Raw genomic sequence first — 14,221 nt, 5'->3', positions numbered from 1 at the left:
GTAGACATTATTTCTGATTATTATTCCCTTAACCTCTAATAAGACCTAATCCCCCTCTAATGTGTCAATACTTATTACATTAACTCCGTAATAAATAACATGTTCACAAGCTTCAATCTACCAAATCAAATGAAATGTCACTACAGCCAAAGCGATACAAATCGACTCGAGAGGAATAAGTCATTCACAGTTTGCATTAATTACAACGAATATTTTTTAAAAAGAATATTATGACAAAAAATGGTATTTGCTTGTTTTGCAGTACACTGGGGTGATGTGATGTTTAGACTAATTGGATGAAATAAAGTTGATGAAATCTTGTGTCTGGTGTGGGATCATGTTTAGGTGCAGCTGATGGCTCCACAGCGCCATCTTCTGGTTTAAACCGGACACAGCCGAGTGACATTACAAAGGCGTTTTTATTCCAAGGCACATAATGTTCAGAGGAACTATGAAAGACAGCATACATGGACTTAATTTGACTGCACACAGATCTGAAGCCCTATGGACGTCTTTACAAAGCAATGCACAAAAACAGATTGGCATACTGGCACTGTGAGAGCCACAGAACATAATGCATCATGGGACAGCGGCAGGACAAACTGATGGCTCTTCATTATCAGAGAGAAATACTAGAGAGGTCTGGACACAAACATTCAAGCAATAGCTGGACTGTAGTGATCATCTCCTGAATTGACACAGCAGAAAGTAATGCAAAAATCTTTGTGATCATTTTACAAGAGAAAACATAAAGCATAAACAGTCTTAACAGCAGCTGTCTATGATTGCAAGATGTAACTGGTGTGATCTCAATTTTGCAACGTGTACAATGTGATCTTTGTGAAACAATCTACTTAATTCATCAACATTTGTCTCTCAGTAACTTGTTTGGTGGAACTGCGGGGACACAGCTGTTCAGTCGGCTGATCCCGCTGTGTTTCCTGATGCCCTGGGTTTAAAGATGTTTCTTTGATCAAGTGCAACAGTGTGAATCATACGAAAAAGCAGAGAAATTAACAAAGAGTTGCATCACTGAAAGAAATTCTTAGAAACAGTGACAACATCTTGCCTAATGTGAAAGAACACAAATGCTTTCCAATTTGGCCTCTTCATAACAAACTACTTCACAACACAAAACCTTCTTTTTGCAACGAGCAAATCAAGTAATGCAAGCACGAACAATGTCATCCATGTAACAACTTCCGTTTAACAGTGAATAACGTTCACATTCAGTGACAGACATCTTATATCATTAACCAAAGATGCAGAGGGTCGACACAACTGTAGAAGTCTATGACAAGAGTCTTCTACAGTTGGCGTCACCATTCACATTCAACCTCCTTCAGGTCTCTGCTCGTGACCTTATCTCCATCACACTTTGTACACGTGAAATCCAAGGTAACCTCTGTACAGTGCTATCTTTGGAATGTGTTGGACTTTGCCAAGGCGGCGTTTCAATTGGCACTTGGGAAACACCGACATTTACAACTCACTCCGTTAGCATTCTGCACGAAAATGTGTTAAGTTACAAGACTTCTTTTGATTGACTGAGCTTTAAGTCATACTTTACTCAGTAATTACACATTTTGAGAGATTGAAAATTGGCATTTGGATTCAAACAACTTCATTTTTCACATAGGATAGAATGAAAAAAGATAAATAAGGGTAATATAAATACTCTGGAATATAATTATACAACAGTGTTTCCGTTTAAGGAAAATTAGTTAAAATACAACTGTAGTGTCCACTCTTATAAGTGGCACTCCTGTTAAAATGTCTTTGGATAGATGTTAAAGATTGTACTGGCAAATGACCACAGTGGCAGAGCTGATCATCACTCTGCTTCCTGGATGTGGACACCTGCTTCAAGGCTCCCAAGAGGCTTCATGCCCCTGCACACAGAGTGTCAGAGGATCAGAGTGTCAAAGCGTTGGTCAAAGAGTGTGCCCAAGGGCAGTGACCTCAACAAAAGACACAGTCTGTAACTGAAAGAGAGGAAATCAGCCCAGCGTGCTCTGAAGTGTATGTTATCAGCTGGTTCAGCTAAAAGAAAGCAAGGGGCATGTAAGCTTCAGTGCTGCCCTGAGGCACAGACAGCAGATGAATGGGCCGTTATTCAATGTAACCCTTTCATCTTAGTACGGCCTAGCCTCGAATAAATGCAGTTACTGTCTACTTTAGTGTACAAAAGTGGCCGCTGGCCCCCGTGACCCTTACATATTCAGCAAAACTCCTCCTCACACAGCGCCTCCCCCACCAGCAGTGAGTGTTTGTCGGGCTCACTGAGCACCAAGCTGTTGAGTGAGTGCTTGTCGGAGCGCAGGGAGTTGATGGAGGCACGGCTATAGTTGACAATGCGGTCCAGCAGGCTGAGTTTGGGGGAGGCACGACGCATCTCGCCCATCCCGATGTGAACGCTGACGTCGGACAGGCTGCCCTGCCGCCTGCTGTTACCCAGTCTGGCCTCCAACTTCTCAGCACTGGGCTTAGTGTAACTAAACAAAGACACAGGAATAAAGAAGGAGATGAATACAGAAAGTGATTGGAAACATGGTTTAACGTAAATATACTCGAAAGGGAAAAAACAAAAAACACACATAAAAAGGCCTCAACAAAGCATTAGATATCTCATTACCATTTGAGTAGAAGGGAGGACAAAACCACAGAGACAGATGACAGCGCCATCGCAGCAGAGCCCATCCACGGCTGTAACACCAGACCAATGGGGAGGAATATACCTGCGGACAGACGCGACTCACATTACTGCTGTGGTCAATGTGATGACATCATTTACATCAATCTTTTGCAGTCACCTACCAGCAGCGATAGGAATGCCAACCAGGTTGTAGATAAGAGCGAATACAAAGTTGATCCGGATCCTCTTGACAGTCTTTTTAGAGAGGTCGATGCTGGCCACCACATCCAGGAGGTCATTCTGCAGACAAGGCAAAAGCACTTGTATTATAATTTTGTTATCATGGCCAAAATATCATGATGCGGTGCCGTGCTTTATCCTGTGTCTCACACTGCGTCTGTGCTGCAGAAACATCATGTGTGACGTTCTCATGTTACGAAACAGCCGATCTGTGCACCCGAGACATGAATTCATGACAGACGTTCTTCAAGCTCAAATTCTCACCCTGATCAACACCACGTCTGCTGCCTCTATGGCCACATCTGTCCCGGTTCCTATGGCGATGCCCACGTCAGCCATTGCCAGAGCAGGAGAGTCGTTGACACCGTCACCCACCATGGCTACTCTCTTTCCTGCCTGCTGCAGCTGTTCCACCTTGGCCACCTTATGGGAGGGCAGCACCTCAGCAAACACCTTCCTGATGCCCACCTGTGGGGGAGGCACAGAGACAGACAGGCTCAGAAACACTCGAACCGCAATATACAAAACATAGACCTGGGCAATATGGCAAAAAAATGATCTGATATTTTTGAACAATAATAAAATGGCTTTAAAAAAAGACTAGATCCAGTCTAAGCATTTGGTTACAGTAATATCGTGACAATTTCTTGAAGTTTTATGTTAACATTACTAATACTTGTCAAGTATTCTTCTCAAACTATATCACTCTTTGTAGTTTGTATGAAAGCAAATTTTCTTAAAATATTGTTAAATTGATAACATCCAGCAAAAGGATCAAAATTATTCCACAAATAACTGATCTTTGTTATGTCACCTTGCTCTACATCCAAACTCTGTCCATACCTGAGCAGCAATGGCCCGTGCTGTCTTGCTGTTGTCTCCGGTCATCAGCACAACTTCCAGACCCATGTTGGTCAGTGTGTGGACTGCCAGCTCAGCCTCTGGTTTCACTGTGTCCGCTATGGCTATCATCGCACACAGCATATCTACGCACATGAAAATAAGAAGTATTTCCTCAATGTAAGTTTTAGACAAGAACATCACTCTTAGCAGTCCTAAGCCAAATGATGGCAAACAGATAAAATTTCCATTTCATGTTGAACTCACTGTCTACAGCTACCAGGACAGCCGTGCGTCCTCTGCGCTCATGCTCCGTCATGGCCTCATCTATATCTGGTCTGACCTGCAGGCAATTCCTCCTCATCCACTCTCTATTTCCAATCAGGACAACGTAGGTGGCTGTCTGGACAAGGCCTGCACACAGAGATCACTTGGGTTGGACAACAGCAAAGAAACATAAAGGTGAATGACATTTACTGCGACTGAATCACTACCTAAATACTAAATTCTAATGCTCCAGTATTTCCGTTGAATGTGTGACTGCAACAATGTGTTTCCCGACATACTTAGAGGCTGTGGGTCCATGATGAGTGGGTGGGAGCTGGTGGAAATCCGAGTGTCGCTGATTTGGACGAGGACGCTGTTGCGCTGATTGTTATCCTCACTGTCGCTGTCCGCTTGTCTCAGCAGCGCCTCTGTGTTGCTGACCTGACACCGGATGCCACAGCCCGGCACTGCCTGAAAGTCTGTGCATGCGCCAAGAGCCTCTGTGCCAAGCTCCTGCACACAGATAGTAATGGATGTTTAACACTTTACAAATGTAGATCAAATGGTGGACTAGTGATCTGAGACAAGGACTTGCTGGAGGCCTTGTGGGGGTTAAATTTGAGGTAGAGCCCGACCTGTTTGCAGTATTTGGTGATAGCTGCTCCCAGAGGGTGTTCACTGTTGTTCTCAGCTGTACCCACGATGGCCAGCAGTCGCGAACGAGGCATCTTGTTCCCCTCCACAACTATCTTGACTTGGATAACCTTTGGAGCACCATATGTGATGGTCCCAGTCTTATCAAACACCACCGACTGGACCTGCCCATAAAAGGAGATATGATAAAAAATAAATACTATCAGGCTGAATTTTACGTATTTTTACACTATCAATCAGAGTAATATCTAGACTAACGTGGTTGTGTAACCCAGGAAACCAGAACCATTTCATAACGTGTTTAAATTGACAGTTGGTCTGTTTCATAATTAGCTGACTACATCGGGGTGTCAGAATATCATCATCAACGCACCTTATGCGCCATCTCGAGTGGCTCTCCTCCCTTTATCAGGATGCCATTTTGGGCTCCAACCCCTGTGCCCACCATGACAGCTGTCGGGGTTGCCAAGCCAAGGGAACAGGGACAGGCGATGCATAATACAGTTATGGAGGCCTGGAAGGCGAAGCGAATCACTGCCTCAGACCTGGAGATGCTCTTGTCGTAACCCTGCAGGGGGGAAATGGGGCTGTCAGTTTTTCTTTCAAATGAATTACAATCACTTTTACTTTCACTGAAGAAAAGAAAGTAAGCAGTGACATTTAGCCATGTCTAATTTTTTTAAATCAGTAAAAAAGGAATAGGAGGATACAGTCAGACATCAAGATTGAAAAGAAGACTCACAGGAAAGTACTTCTCCACTAGAGAGAAGTCTAAAAATCCAATTACGATCCAGGCGATCAGCGTAAGGACGGATATGCCGACAATGAAGGGTACAAAGTAGCCACTGATCTTGTCTGCATACTGCTGGATGGGAGCCTAAAAATAAAATGTCAGAAATTAAACACCTGAGCAATTACCAACAAAGCAGGTAGACACAGTGCAGGTCTCAAATCACATAATTCACCTTTGAAGTCTGAGCCTCTTCCACTAGTTTGACAATCTGAGACAGTGTGGTGTCCATGCCAACATGTGTAGCACTGACGAGCAGAGAGCCATTCTGGTTAATGGAGCCTGCGATCACAGAGCTCCCGGGCTTCTTAGTCACTGGCATGGCCTCACCTGATGTCACAAAGCAACAGCTAATAAGACTACATGTTTGTTAGTACTGGAAATTGATGTTCAGATTGAATACTGATACTAACAATGTGACAAATTAATGCTAATAGTTGTTTTGGTTAACTGTTTCAACATTGAAAGAGTAGATAATACAATCGAGGACACTTTAAACTGAAGCACACATTCATCAAGGACCAATTGGAGCAGAAGTGTGTGTACAAATCAGATCTCTTGCATCGGCTCACTTCACCTGAGAACCTACATTTTAGCATATTATTGCCATCCAATACTGATATTGAGGCGTTAATCAATACTAATAGATACCTGGTCCTCCACTCACTGTCACCAACCTGTGATGAGAGACTCGTCGGCCATGGAGTGTCCTTCAATTACCCTCCCATCAACTGGAAACTTCCCTCCAGGAACGACTTTCACCACATCACCCCTCTGCACCAGCTCAACATCCACCTGCTCCTCACTGGAACACACATGGATGTCAAACAATGTAACGTGATTTTTCATTTCACATATTAGCAATGGGCAATGCTGCAAAATCTAATTATGATATCATGACATTTTAGGGATGGCTGGTGGCGTTCTCATAATACACAAAAGATTAAAACTAGAGATTAAATCTGAATCCCAGTTGGAATAGACAAAAATATTTGTGCTATTCTTACTGTCGAAAACCCCTTGCAGCTTGTTTACACAGTCTTTGTTATGCAATGTTAGACCTTTCTACTGACATTCCAACTGCAAACATTTAGATATGTTGTAATCTAAAACCAACTAAACATATGAAATGTTCTTGTAAACAAAATGAGCAAAGAGAACGAGTACCTCAGAATAGACTTGTCACTGCTGAGAGTGACCACTGTGGCCTCAGTCGCTTGTAGAGACATCAGCTTGGACAAAGCCTCAGATGTCTTGCTCTGGATGGAAGAAGAAGGCATACAATGACTAATAAATTCAATTGAGGTCCTGCATTTCAACATTTCAAAAATGAACATTAAATGTCATAGATATTAATAATGCTAAGGAGCTAAACCTTGGCTATCTGTTCCAGCCAGCGCCCCAGGGAGATGAAGACAAAGAGCATTGGCGGTGTGTCGAAGAACGTGATGGGGTTGACTTTTGCCTTCTCTGCCATGGCCACTATCAGGACGACCAGTGAGTAGGTGAAGGCTATGGAGGTAGCCAGAACTATCAGCACATCCATGTTGGCAGATCGGTGTTTAACAGCTTTGTAGGCTTGAATGTAGAAGTAGCGACCGCCAATAAACTAAAGAGAGGAAAAACAGAAAAGCTTGTATTCACTAAACCACAAACATGTCTCTCTCCCCTCTGCTGAATAAAGGCCTCTTTCAAAATCTAGATTTGTGTGTGCTGCTGAAATTTCCATATCATGTTTCCTGAAGTGCAGTTAATCCCTCTGATTTACCTGTACAGGCACACAAAAGAGGAAGGAGAGGAGGTTCATGATGGAGAGGCCTGGGAGCAGCTGTCTCTCCAGGAACATGGTGGAGTGGTAGTGGTTGCGGTCCTCCACTGTGGCGTTGTGTTGATGTGAAACACTCATGTGGTGGTCCATGATAATCATGTAGGTCATCATGCCCATCACAGGCACACAGAAAAACAAGCTCACCAGGAAAGATTTCCTCCACCTTAGACAGCGGAGACAGTTGTGTGTTAGAAATGCATTCATTATATTTTGTAATCTAGGTTTTAATTCTTTGTACAGAGGGGCAAAGCAAATGCACATGAGATTCACTACAATCCAAAAATACTGCATATACTGTACATAATGCTGACCAAACTCACATTCACACGTATACATATTTGAGCCAGTATGCTTGTATATAAAGTATTGTATAAACAGTAGATGATAAAAATTAAATCATAACCTTAATTCCCATCCTATTCCCACATATATTTACATAATATTCCCCAACTAGAGTTCCTCAGCACAAATGGTCCAAGCTATATGAACTTCTAGAGAAATTGGGTGTTGTAATAACAGAATCCACTGAGTAATGTTAAGCGGGGGTGTTTCCACCTCTGTAAAAGCATTTTCAGCAGCTGCCAGGCCTAAAAACAGAACTGCTTTCTGAGAAAAAGTAAGACGAAATGTTGAGTCACTTGCCACATGAACAAAGTTAGAGTTGGAGAGATGGATTACAATTGATAAACAAGCATAAACGGGGGCTCGTTTGTGTTCTTGGTGCACAAAAACAAAATGCTACTTACTGTCGTATCGCTTTGCTGTGGTCCAGGTGACTGGCAGTGCGGTCTCTCTTCACCAAAGATGCTTCAAACCCTAGATTCTACAGGTAACAGTCAAACCACTGATCAAATTTCATACCCTTATGATTAAGCACATCATATAGAAAAGTATTGTTGACATGCAAAAAGGAACATTGCTAAAAATAACCGAACAAATGCATAAATAACAGACAGGAACAATGAATAATACCTCGATCAGCTTGACGATGTCTCGTGGCCCTATAATTTCCGAGTCGTACTTAATGTGTGCCTTGTTGGTTGCCAAGGCAACAGAGGCATATATAATCCCCTTTTCTCTCATGAGGCTGGATTCAATTTTGTGAACACAAGAGGCACACGTCATTCCCCTGACCTGAAAGGAGGTGAAGAGGAGCAGGCAAGTAGAGAAAGGGACAAAAATATATTGAAGAGGGTATGAAGTGAGGAACAGACATGATTCATTTCATCTACTGAAAAGGAGGTTGCATGTATTAGACGGTCTACTCAACTAGTGATGGAAATGTGTATTTATGGATTTCAATTCAATTCAATTTTATTTATATAGCGCCAAATCACAACAAAGTCATCTCATGACACTTTACAAAATAGAGCAGGTCTAGACCGACTCTTAATAATGTTATTACAGAGACCCAACAGTTCCCACCATGAGCAAGCACTTTGGCGACAGTGGCAAGGAAAAACTTCCTTTTAAGAGGCAGAAACCTCGAGCAGAACCAGACTCTAGGTGGGCGGTCATCTGCATTTCATATAGTGGAAATGTATCTTCTTAATACAACATAATGTCAATGCAACCTTACGTTGACTCACCACTAGTTCTAGGTTTCCATCTGAACCTTCATAGTTCTCCATAACAGAGGCAGTAAAGCCCAGCTCTTTCACACACTCAGCTATCTTCACAGGTTCGATGAGTTCAGGGTTATAACGCACCTCTGCTTTACTGGCCATTAGTGCGACCAGAACAGAGTAGATACCTGCACAACATTAAAGATTTTTATTAAGATTTTCTTTAGCTCCTTGTCAAAGCAATGAGATAAGACTAATCATCATTGAAATAAAACTTGTGTTTTTACAGACCAGTTTCATTCTTGAGGTTTCGCTCAATGTTTGCCACACAGGAAGCACAGGTCATCCCTCCAATCTGGATGTAGCATTTAGAGTGCGTGTCTCCGTTGGAGGCTTCTTTGTGTAATTCACTGTCCAGGTCCTTATCTTTCACAGGTGCTACACTCAAAGACTTTGAGAGGCTGGGAATGGGTGCAGGCAGCAGAGAATTGGTCTCTGTGGGCAACAAATTATAGTTTTAATAAGGGAAGCAAAATTACTATGTTGTCTCAACCTCAGAGTTCAAGTAGCCCCACTGGCTGAAGTTAAACATTAGACTATCTGCAGGAAATTCTCTCATCAAAACACTACAACTGCTTTAGCCATTTGACTGTGAGAAATAAGCTGACATCTATCCTCTCACCAGGTAGGAAGGCATCAAAGCCCATGTCCTCTATGGCCTCCCTCAACTCCTCTGGTGTGGTCAGGAGGGGGTCATACTCAAAGATCCCCTGGTGATCAGCCAGAGAGACCTGGGCTGACATCACCCCCTTCCTTTGGGAGATCATGCCTTCGATGGACTGGACACAGGAGTTACATGTCATGCCCTCGATGTGAATATCAACGACAGATGCAAGCGGCTGGGTAAAACAAGGCTGTGAGGCAGCAGGTTTGGCCTGCGTTGCAGGCCGAGGTGACACTAAGGCAGGGGTGGGCGATACAGGACTGAGAGGGCCAGAGGAGTCCCAGGGTTGAGTCTTGAAGTTTCCTGGAGGCAGCGCCTCAATTGCCTGCTGCAACTGAGTCACTGTGACCTTAAGAGGATCATAGCAGATAGAGGCCTTTTCCTTCTCCAGACAGACCTCCACAGAAGAGACACCAGGCAGCATAGAGATATTGTCTTGGATATTGACCACACATGAACGGCAGTGCATGCCTTTCACCCTGAGCATGATAAGTGTCGTGTCTATGAAGATTTCTGTCTCCTCTGATGTCTCTGATGCAGAAGAAATAGTTGGTTTTTGAGAATCAACCAAACGTTCGATTTCGCCAGGGGACAGCTGCAGAGGGCGAGGCTTGGACTTGACAAACGCCTTGAAGCCGGCCACGGCAATCTGGTCGATGACGGTTTGGACAGTGATGAGGTAAGGCAGGTACACGATTGTAGCTTCCTGAGTCTCTAAAACAACTGTGGAAAATAAAGACAGGACAAAGTTAAAAATACAAACACGAAGCACAAAGGAAAGGAAACATTTCACAAGAACAGGAAGTGACTGTGCATGAAAAGGTGACGGCAGATGTTTACAATCAATGAGGTATACAAAATATATCCAGTAATTAGTTTGAGATCCTTGAGCAGAGGTGTTTTTAATTTGCTGCCTTGTATGAAGCACTTTGAAACTTTAAAAAGTGCTCTATAGATAAAGATTATTATTATTATTATTATTATTATTAGAAAACTGTATCTTAAGGATATAATTTTTGGAAATGTTGAACTCCATTTGAGTCAATGTATCTAGAATATACAGCATACAGCTGGCAGCATATACAACCAGTTTATACACAATGACAATTCTGTACTCAGCAAACATAATCCCCTGTCTACATGTCACTGCTTACAACAATACCAGTGACAGGATTTCATGAGTCATAGTCAAATCCCACTGAGCAATCTGTCCATGGTGAATGTACAGAGCCTGACATACTCACTGACATGACACTTGTTATCTGTAAGACGTGCAGCGACTGCATAGTGCAGTAGCTGTGTTACAACATCACTTCTAGCTGAGACAGTGAGGTAATACATGACTACAAGTTTGTGAACAGGTCAAGTACATCACCTTTGATCTTTTCAATCCCTTTCAGTTTTCCAATCTTCCCTTCAATAGTAGTGGTGCAGGAATGACAGGTCATTCCTTCAATGCGCAACTTAAGGAGGGCCACCCCACCCCCCTTGGTGGGAGGTGGAGACAAGGTTGGGCTTTTTTGCATTGGGCTGCTGGGTGGGGGTATCTCCAGAGGCGTTACGCTGGCCACCACCTCACTCAACTGCTGCAAAGAAGTCAGGGAGGGAACAAAGGTGACAGTGAGACCCATCTGGTCCGGGCTCTCTCTGACATCCAGCACTCCCTGAATCTGGGATAGCTTCTCCAAAGCCTCCTGTTGGGCTGCAGTTGTCAGGCCTGAGGTGACGATCAGCTGGGTATCTGTAGAGACAGGTGTGGTTGTGCTGGACTCTGAGAGATTTGATTCAAAGCCCATGTCCTCAATGGCCTCTGACAGAGACTCTGGGCTCTGCTGGCTGTGGTCAAATATGACAGTGGCATTCTTCTGCTCTAAAGACACCTACAAAATGAAAGTCAAGTTATGGGTTAAATAAGTCAATAAAACAGAGAGTATATTTATAAACTGTGAAAAATTAGGCTAAGCTAAATTAGTTCAGCTATCACTCGCTGCATTTGACTAAAGCCTTTTATTCTACTAATAATCGGGCTAACTACCAAAATGAACGTGCCACAGGTGGCTTTCCTTCTTCAGTTCAAAAACAGCATGTGTAGAATTTTCTAATGAAACTGTAGAGAGCGCATTAGTAAAACAATAATACTGTTACGCACTTAATGCAGGTTTGTTTGCCTTTGGCAAAGTGCTGGATTCAGTATGTTAATTATGTCCGGATGCTTATTTCAATAACTTAACTTAATTACTGTACAAAGAAAATTATTGTCTTATATGACGACAACCACTTCCTTCATTTCCATTTCCATTTAATGACATTTTTACAGCCATACTGTCTTGCCTCGACAACCCAACTTCACAACATAAAAAAGAGGTAAAATGTTCGGTCAGCATGATGATCCTTAACTCTTCCTCTTCAGCAAGAAGGAAACATGTGACACACAAGGGATCACTTGACTGAGCCATAAGTTACAAACCACAGTGGGGGTTTAGTAGTAAATGAGTGTGCCTGCCTGTTAGATTATACTTTTTTTTTTTCTTCTGAGAATGAGAGACGGGGGAGGGCAAGAAATGAGACAATGTTGTTCCAAGAAAAATCTATTCACTCCTCCTATATCATGTCTATATAGATTAACTTAAAATGACCCAGGAACTAAATGCTCTTAAAATACAAATGACATTTCCTGTGGGTATAGAGTGTATATCGACCTGCTGTCACAGTCCTGCAAAGGGCAGAGCTCTATCTGGAACACACAATTACGTTATCTTCTCATTTAACCTCAGCCTGAGGGGTAAACACACAATAAACAAAACAGCAGGCCACAACTATTGCCAGTTAGTGATCTCTCATGGCTACATTGATGTTACTTTGTTGTAAATCAGACCAGCTAGTCCTGAGGGAGAAAGAAATGGGCAGGAACATTTAGCTAATATAATAATGTATACATATCTGCATTTTCCACACGTTTCTAATGCTCTATTTCAAAATACAGACTGCATGGTACAACATTCACATTGCAATTTCAGATCCTGTTTTAAAACTGGAAGTGCCATGTAAGAAATATTAAGTCAGCAAACTTGAAGATGTTAAACGTTGCCCCTGCTGGTTATGATATGCACATGATTTTGAATCTCATGATTTCTTCATGTCATGGTGACTCGACTCTTTCATTGCACCTCAATGTGGAAAACAATTGCTGAATCACACTAAATGTAATCAGTGTTCTTATATCTTTGCATTTACCTTTATATGTATCACTCCAGGGAGAGACACAATGCGCTGCTCTATGGACTGCACACAGGAGCCACAAGTCATACCCTCCACTCCAAGGGAGACTGAACACAGATTGACTTTCTGTGTCATGATTGGTTTGTCTAAAAGGACACAAGAAGGACAAAATGTTGTCTAACATACAACTGCAAGTCTTTGGCTTTAAAACATGAACATAGAGGGAAAGCACCTCAAAGTCAGGGCAAATGATGAAAGAGACAGGTAGGCTCTTCCCTCAAAACCTTTTCATTTAAATTCAAATCAAAAGAGACAGTCATATATTACTGAGAACTGTGAGATGTAATAACTGTGAGAAGTGTGTTTTACTAAAAATATAAAAATATAAGATGTTTTGTACCTACAACTACAATCAAAGAAAAACAGGATATCTTACACTTTTCAAAAGAGCAAATTGAATCTTCATTGCCCTTTCTAGGTGATTATGGTTCAGAACTGACAAAGAATCCAATAATACAGCTGCGAAAAAACAAAGGACAAATCTTAAATTTGCACCAACGCTGTGAAATTAGACCAATTTATATAACCTGTAACCACTATTTCCACTTCTGGCACCTTGACAAAAAAACGAAGAACAAAACAAACAAAGCTTCTTTGTCCAAGATGTACAAGAATGGAAAAAATGTAAAACCACTAGGGAAGGTTATTATTAACATGTTTCCATGCTTGGATGGATTCATTTGGGCTTCAAAACTTTGTTGTCACGCAACAACAGATTAAAGCTTAAAACATTATGTCACTTTCATTAAAAATACACTCCCTTTCAGTGACACACAGACAGAACAGACAATTTCAGGAAGAATGAAAGGCTGGTAACATTACTGTCCTGATAGAATCATAGTGCCAACTCAGCTGTCACTTTGCTATCAACTCAATGTTCATCTAAAATATGACAATTATCAGATCCTGTTGAGTTTTGGGAGACACCTGCCACACCAATACAAGGTCATCTTAGTTCTATAGCCGTTTTGTTTGTAATGATAGCCATCTAATCACAAGATGAGAGTCTCATAGACACTTTGATCTCAGATTTGAGACAGATTTACATCTGAGACACCTAATGAACGCTAACGGACAGAAAATCCAGCAATGCCTTTAACACAAATGTCTTTTTGTGGATCAAATCAAATATCGGTCTCAGCGAAGACAAATGCAATTCAATCACGATTAACACTGCAAAAGTAAGTCAACATAAACTTGTTTTTGATGCTCCATTAGAGTAAGATAGTTACTCATCATATATAATTAGCATAGAGTAAAATTTGTAACGTTAGTTTTGTGACTTTTGGTGACGGCGACTGAGTGACTAAGATGCTCATACTCCTGCATTTCATTGAGCTAAGGTTAAGGCAGCTAAAAGTAAGCTAGCTTGACAAAACAAAATAACAAGTTCGTTAAA

At 42.0% G+C, this 14,221-nt stretch overlaps 1 protein-coding gene across 1 annotated transcript; it reads right to left on the bottom strand.

The window, feature by feature from the left end:
• Positions 1-1,630: 1,630 nt before the first annotated feature.
• On the bottom strand, positions 1,631-13,267 carry atp7a (ATPase copper transporting alpha). The gene is made up of 23 exons (XM_070913646.1): positions 13,199-13,267; positions 12,778-12,908; positions 10,919-11,423; positions 9,502-10,266; positions 9,111-9,314; positions 8,844-9,007; positions 8,227-8,388; positions 8,001-8,077; positions 7,195-7,417; positions 6,802-7,035; positions 6,594-6,685; positions 6,104-6,231; positions 5,602-5,756; positions 5,379-5,513; positions 5,010-5,204; positions 4,618-4,800; positions 4,282-4,495; positions 3,983-4,129; positions 3,719-3,861; positions 3,140-3,343; positions 2,818-2,935; positions 2,636-2,738; positions 1,631-2,495 (listed from the first exon to the last, which is right to left on the bottom strand). Exons 2-23 carry the CDS (start codon positions 12,895-12,897, stop codon positions 2,222-2,224), a joined length of 4,545 nt encoding a protein of 1,514 aa, XP_070769747.1. The 5' UTR covers positions 12,898-12,908; positions 13,199-13,267; the 3' UTR covers positions 1,631-2,221.
• Positions 13,268-14,221: the final 954 nt, after the last annotated feature.

The sequence above is a fragment of the Enoplosus armatus genome, chromosome 10, assembly GCF_043641665.1.
Source record: "Enoplosus armatus isolate fEnoArm2 chromosome 10, fEnoArm2.hap1, whole genome shotgun sequence".
Lineage (NCBI taxonomy): Eukaryota > Metazoa > Chordata > Actinopteri > Centrarchiformes > Enoplosidae > Enoplosus > Enoplosus armatus.
The sequence above is the reverse complement of the archived record's forward strand: the minus strand, read 5'-3'. Positions and strand labels throughout refer to the sequence as shown.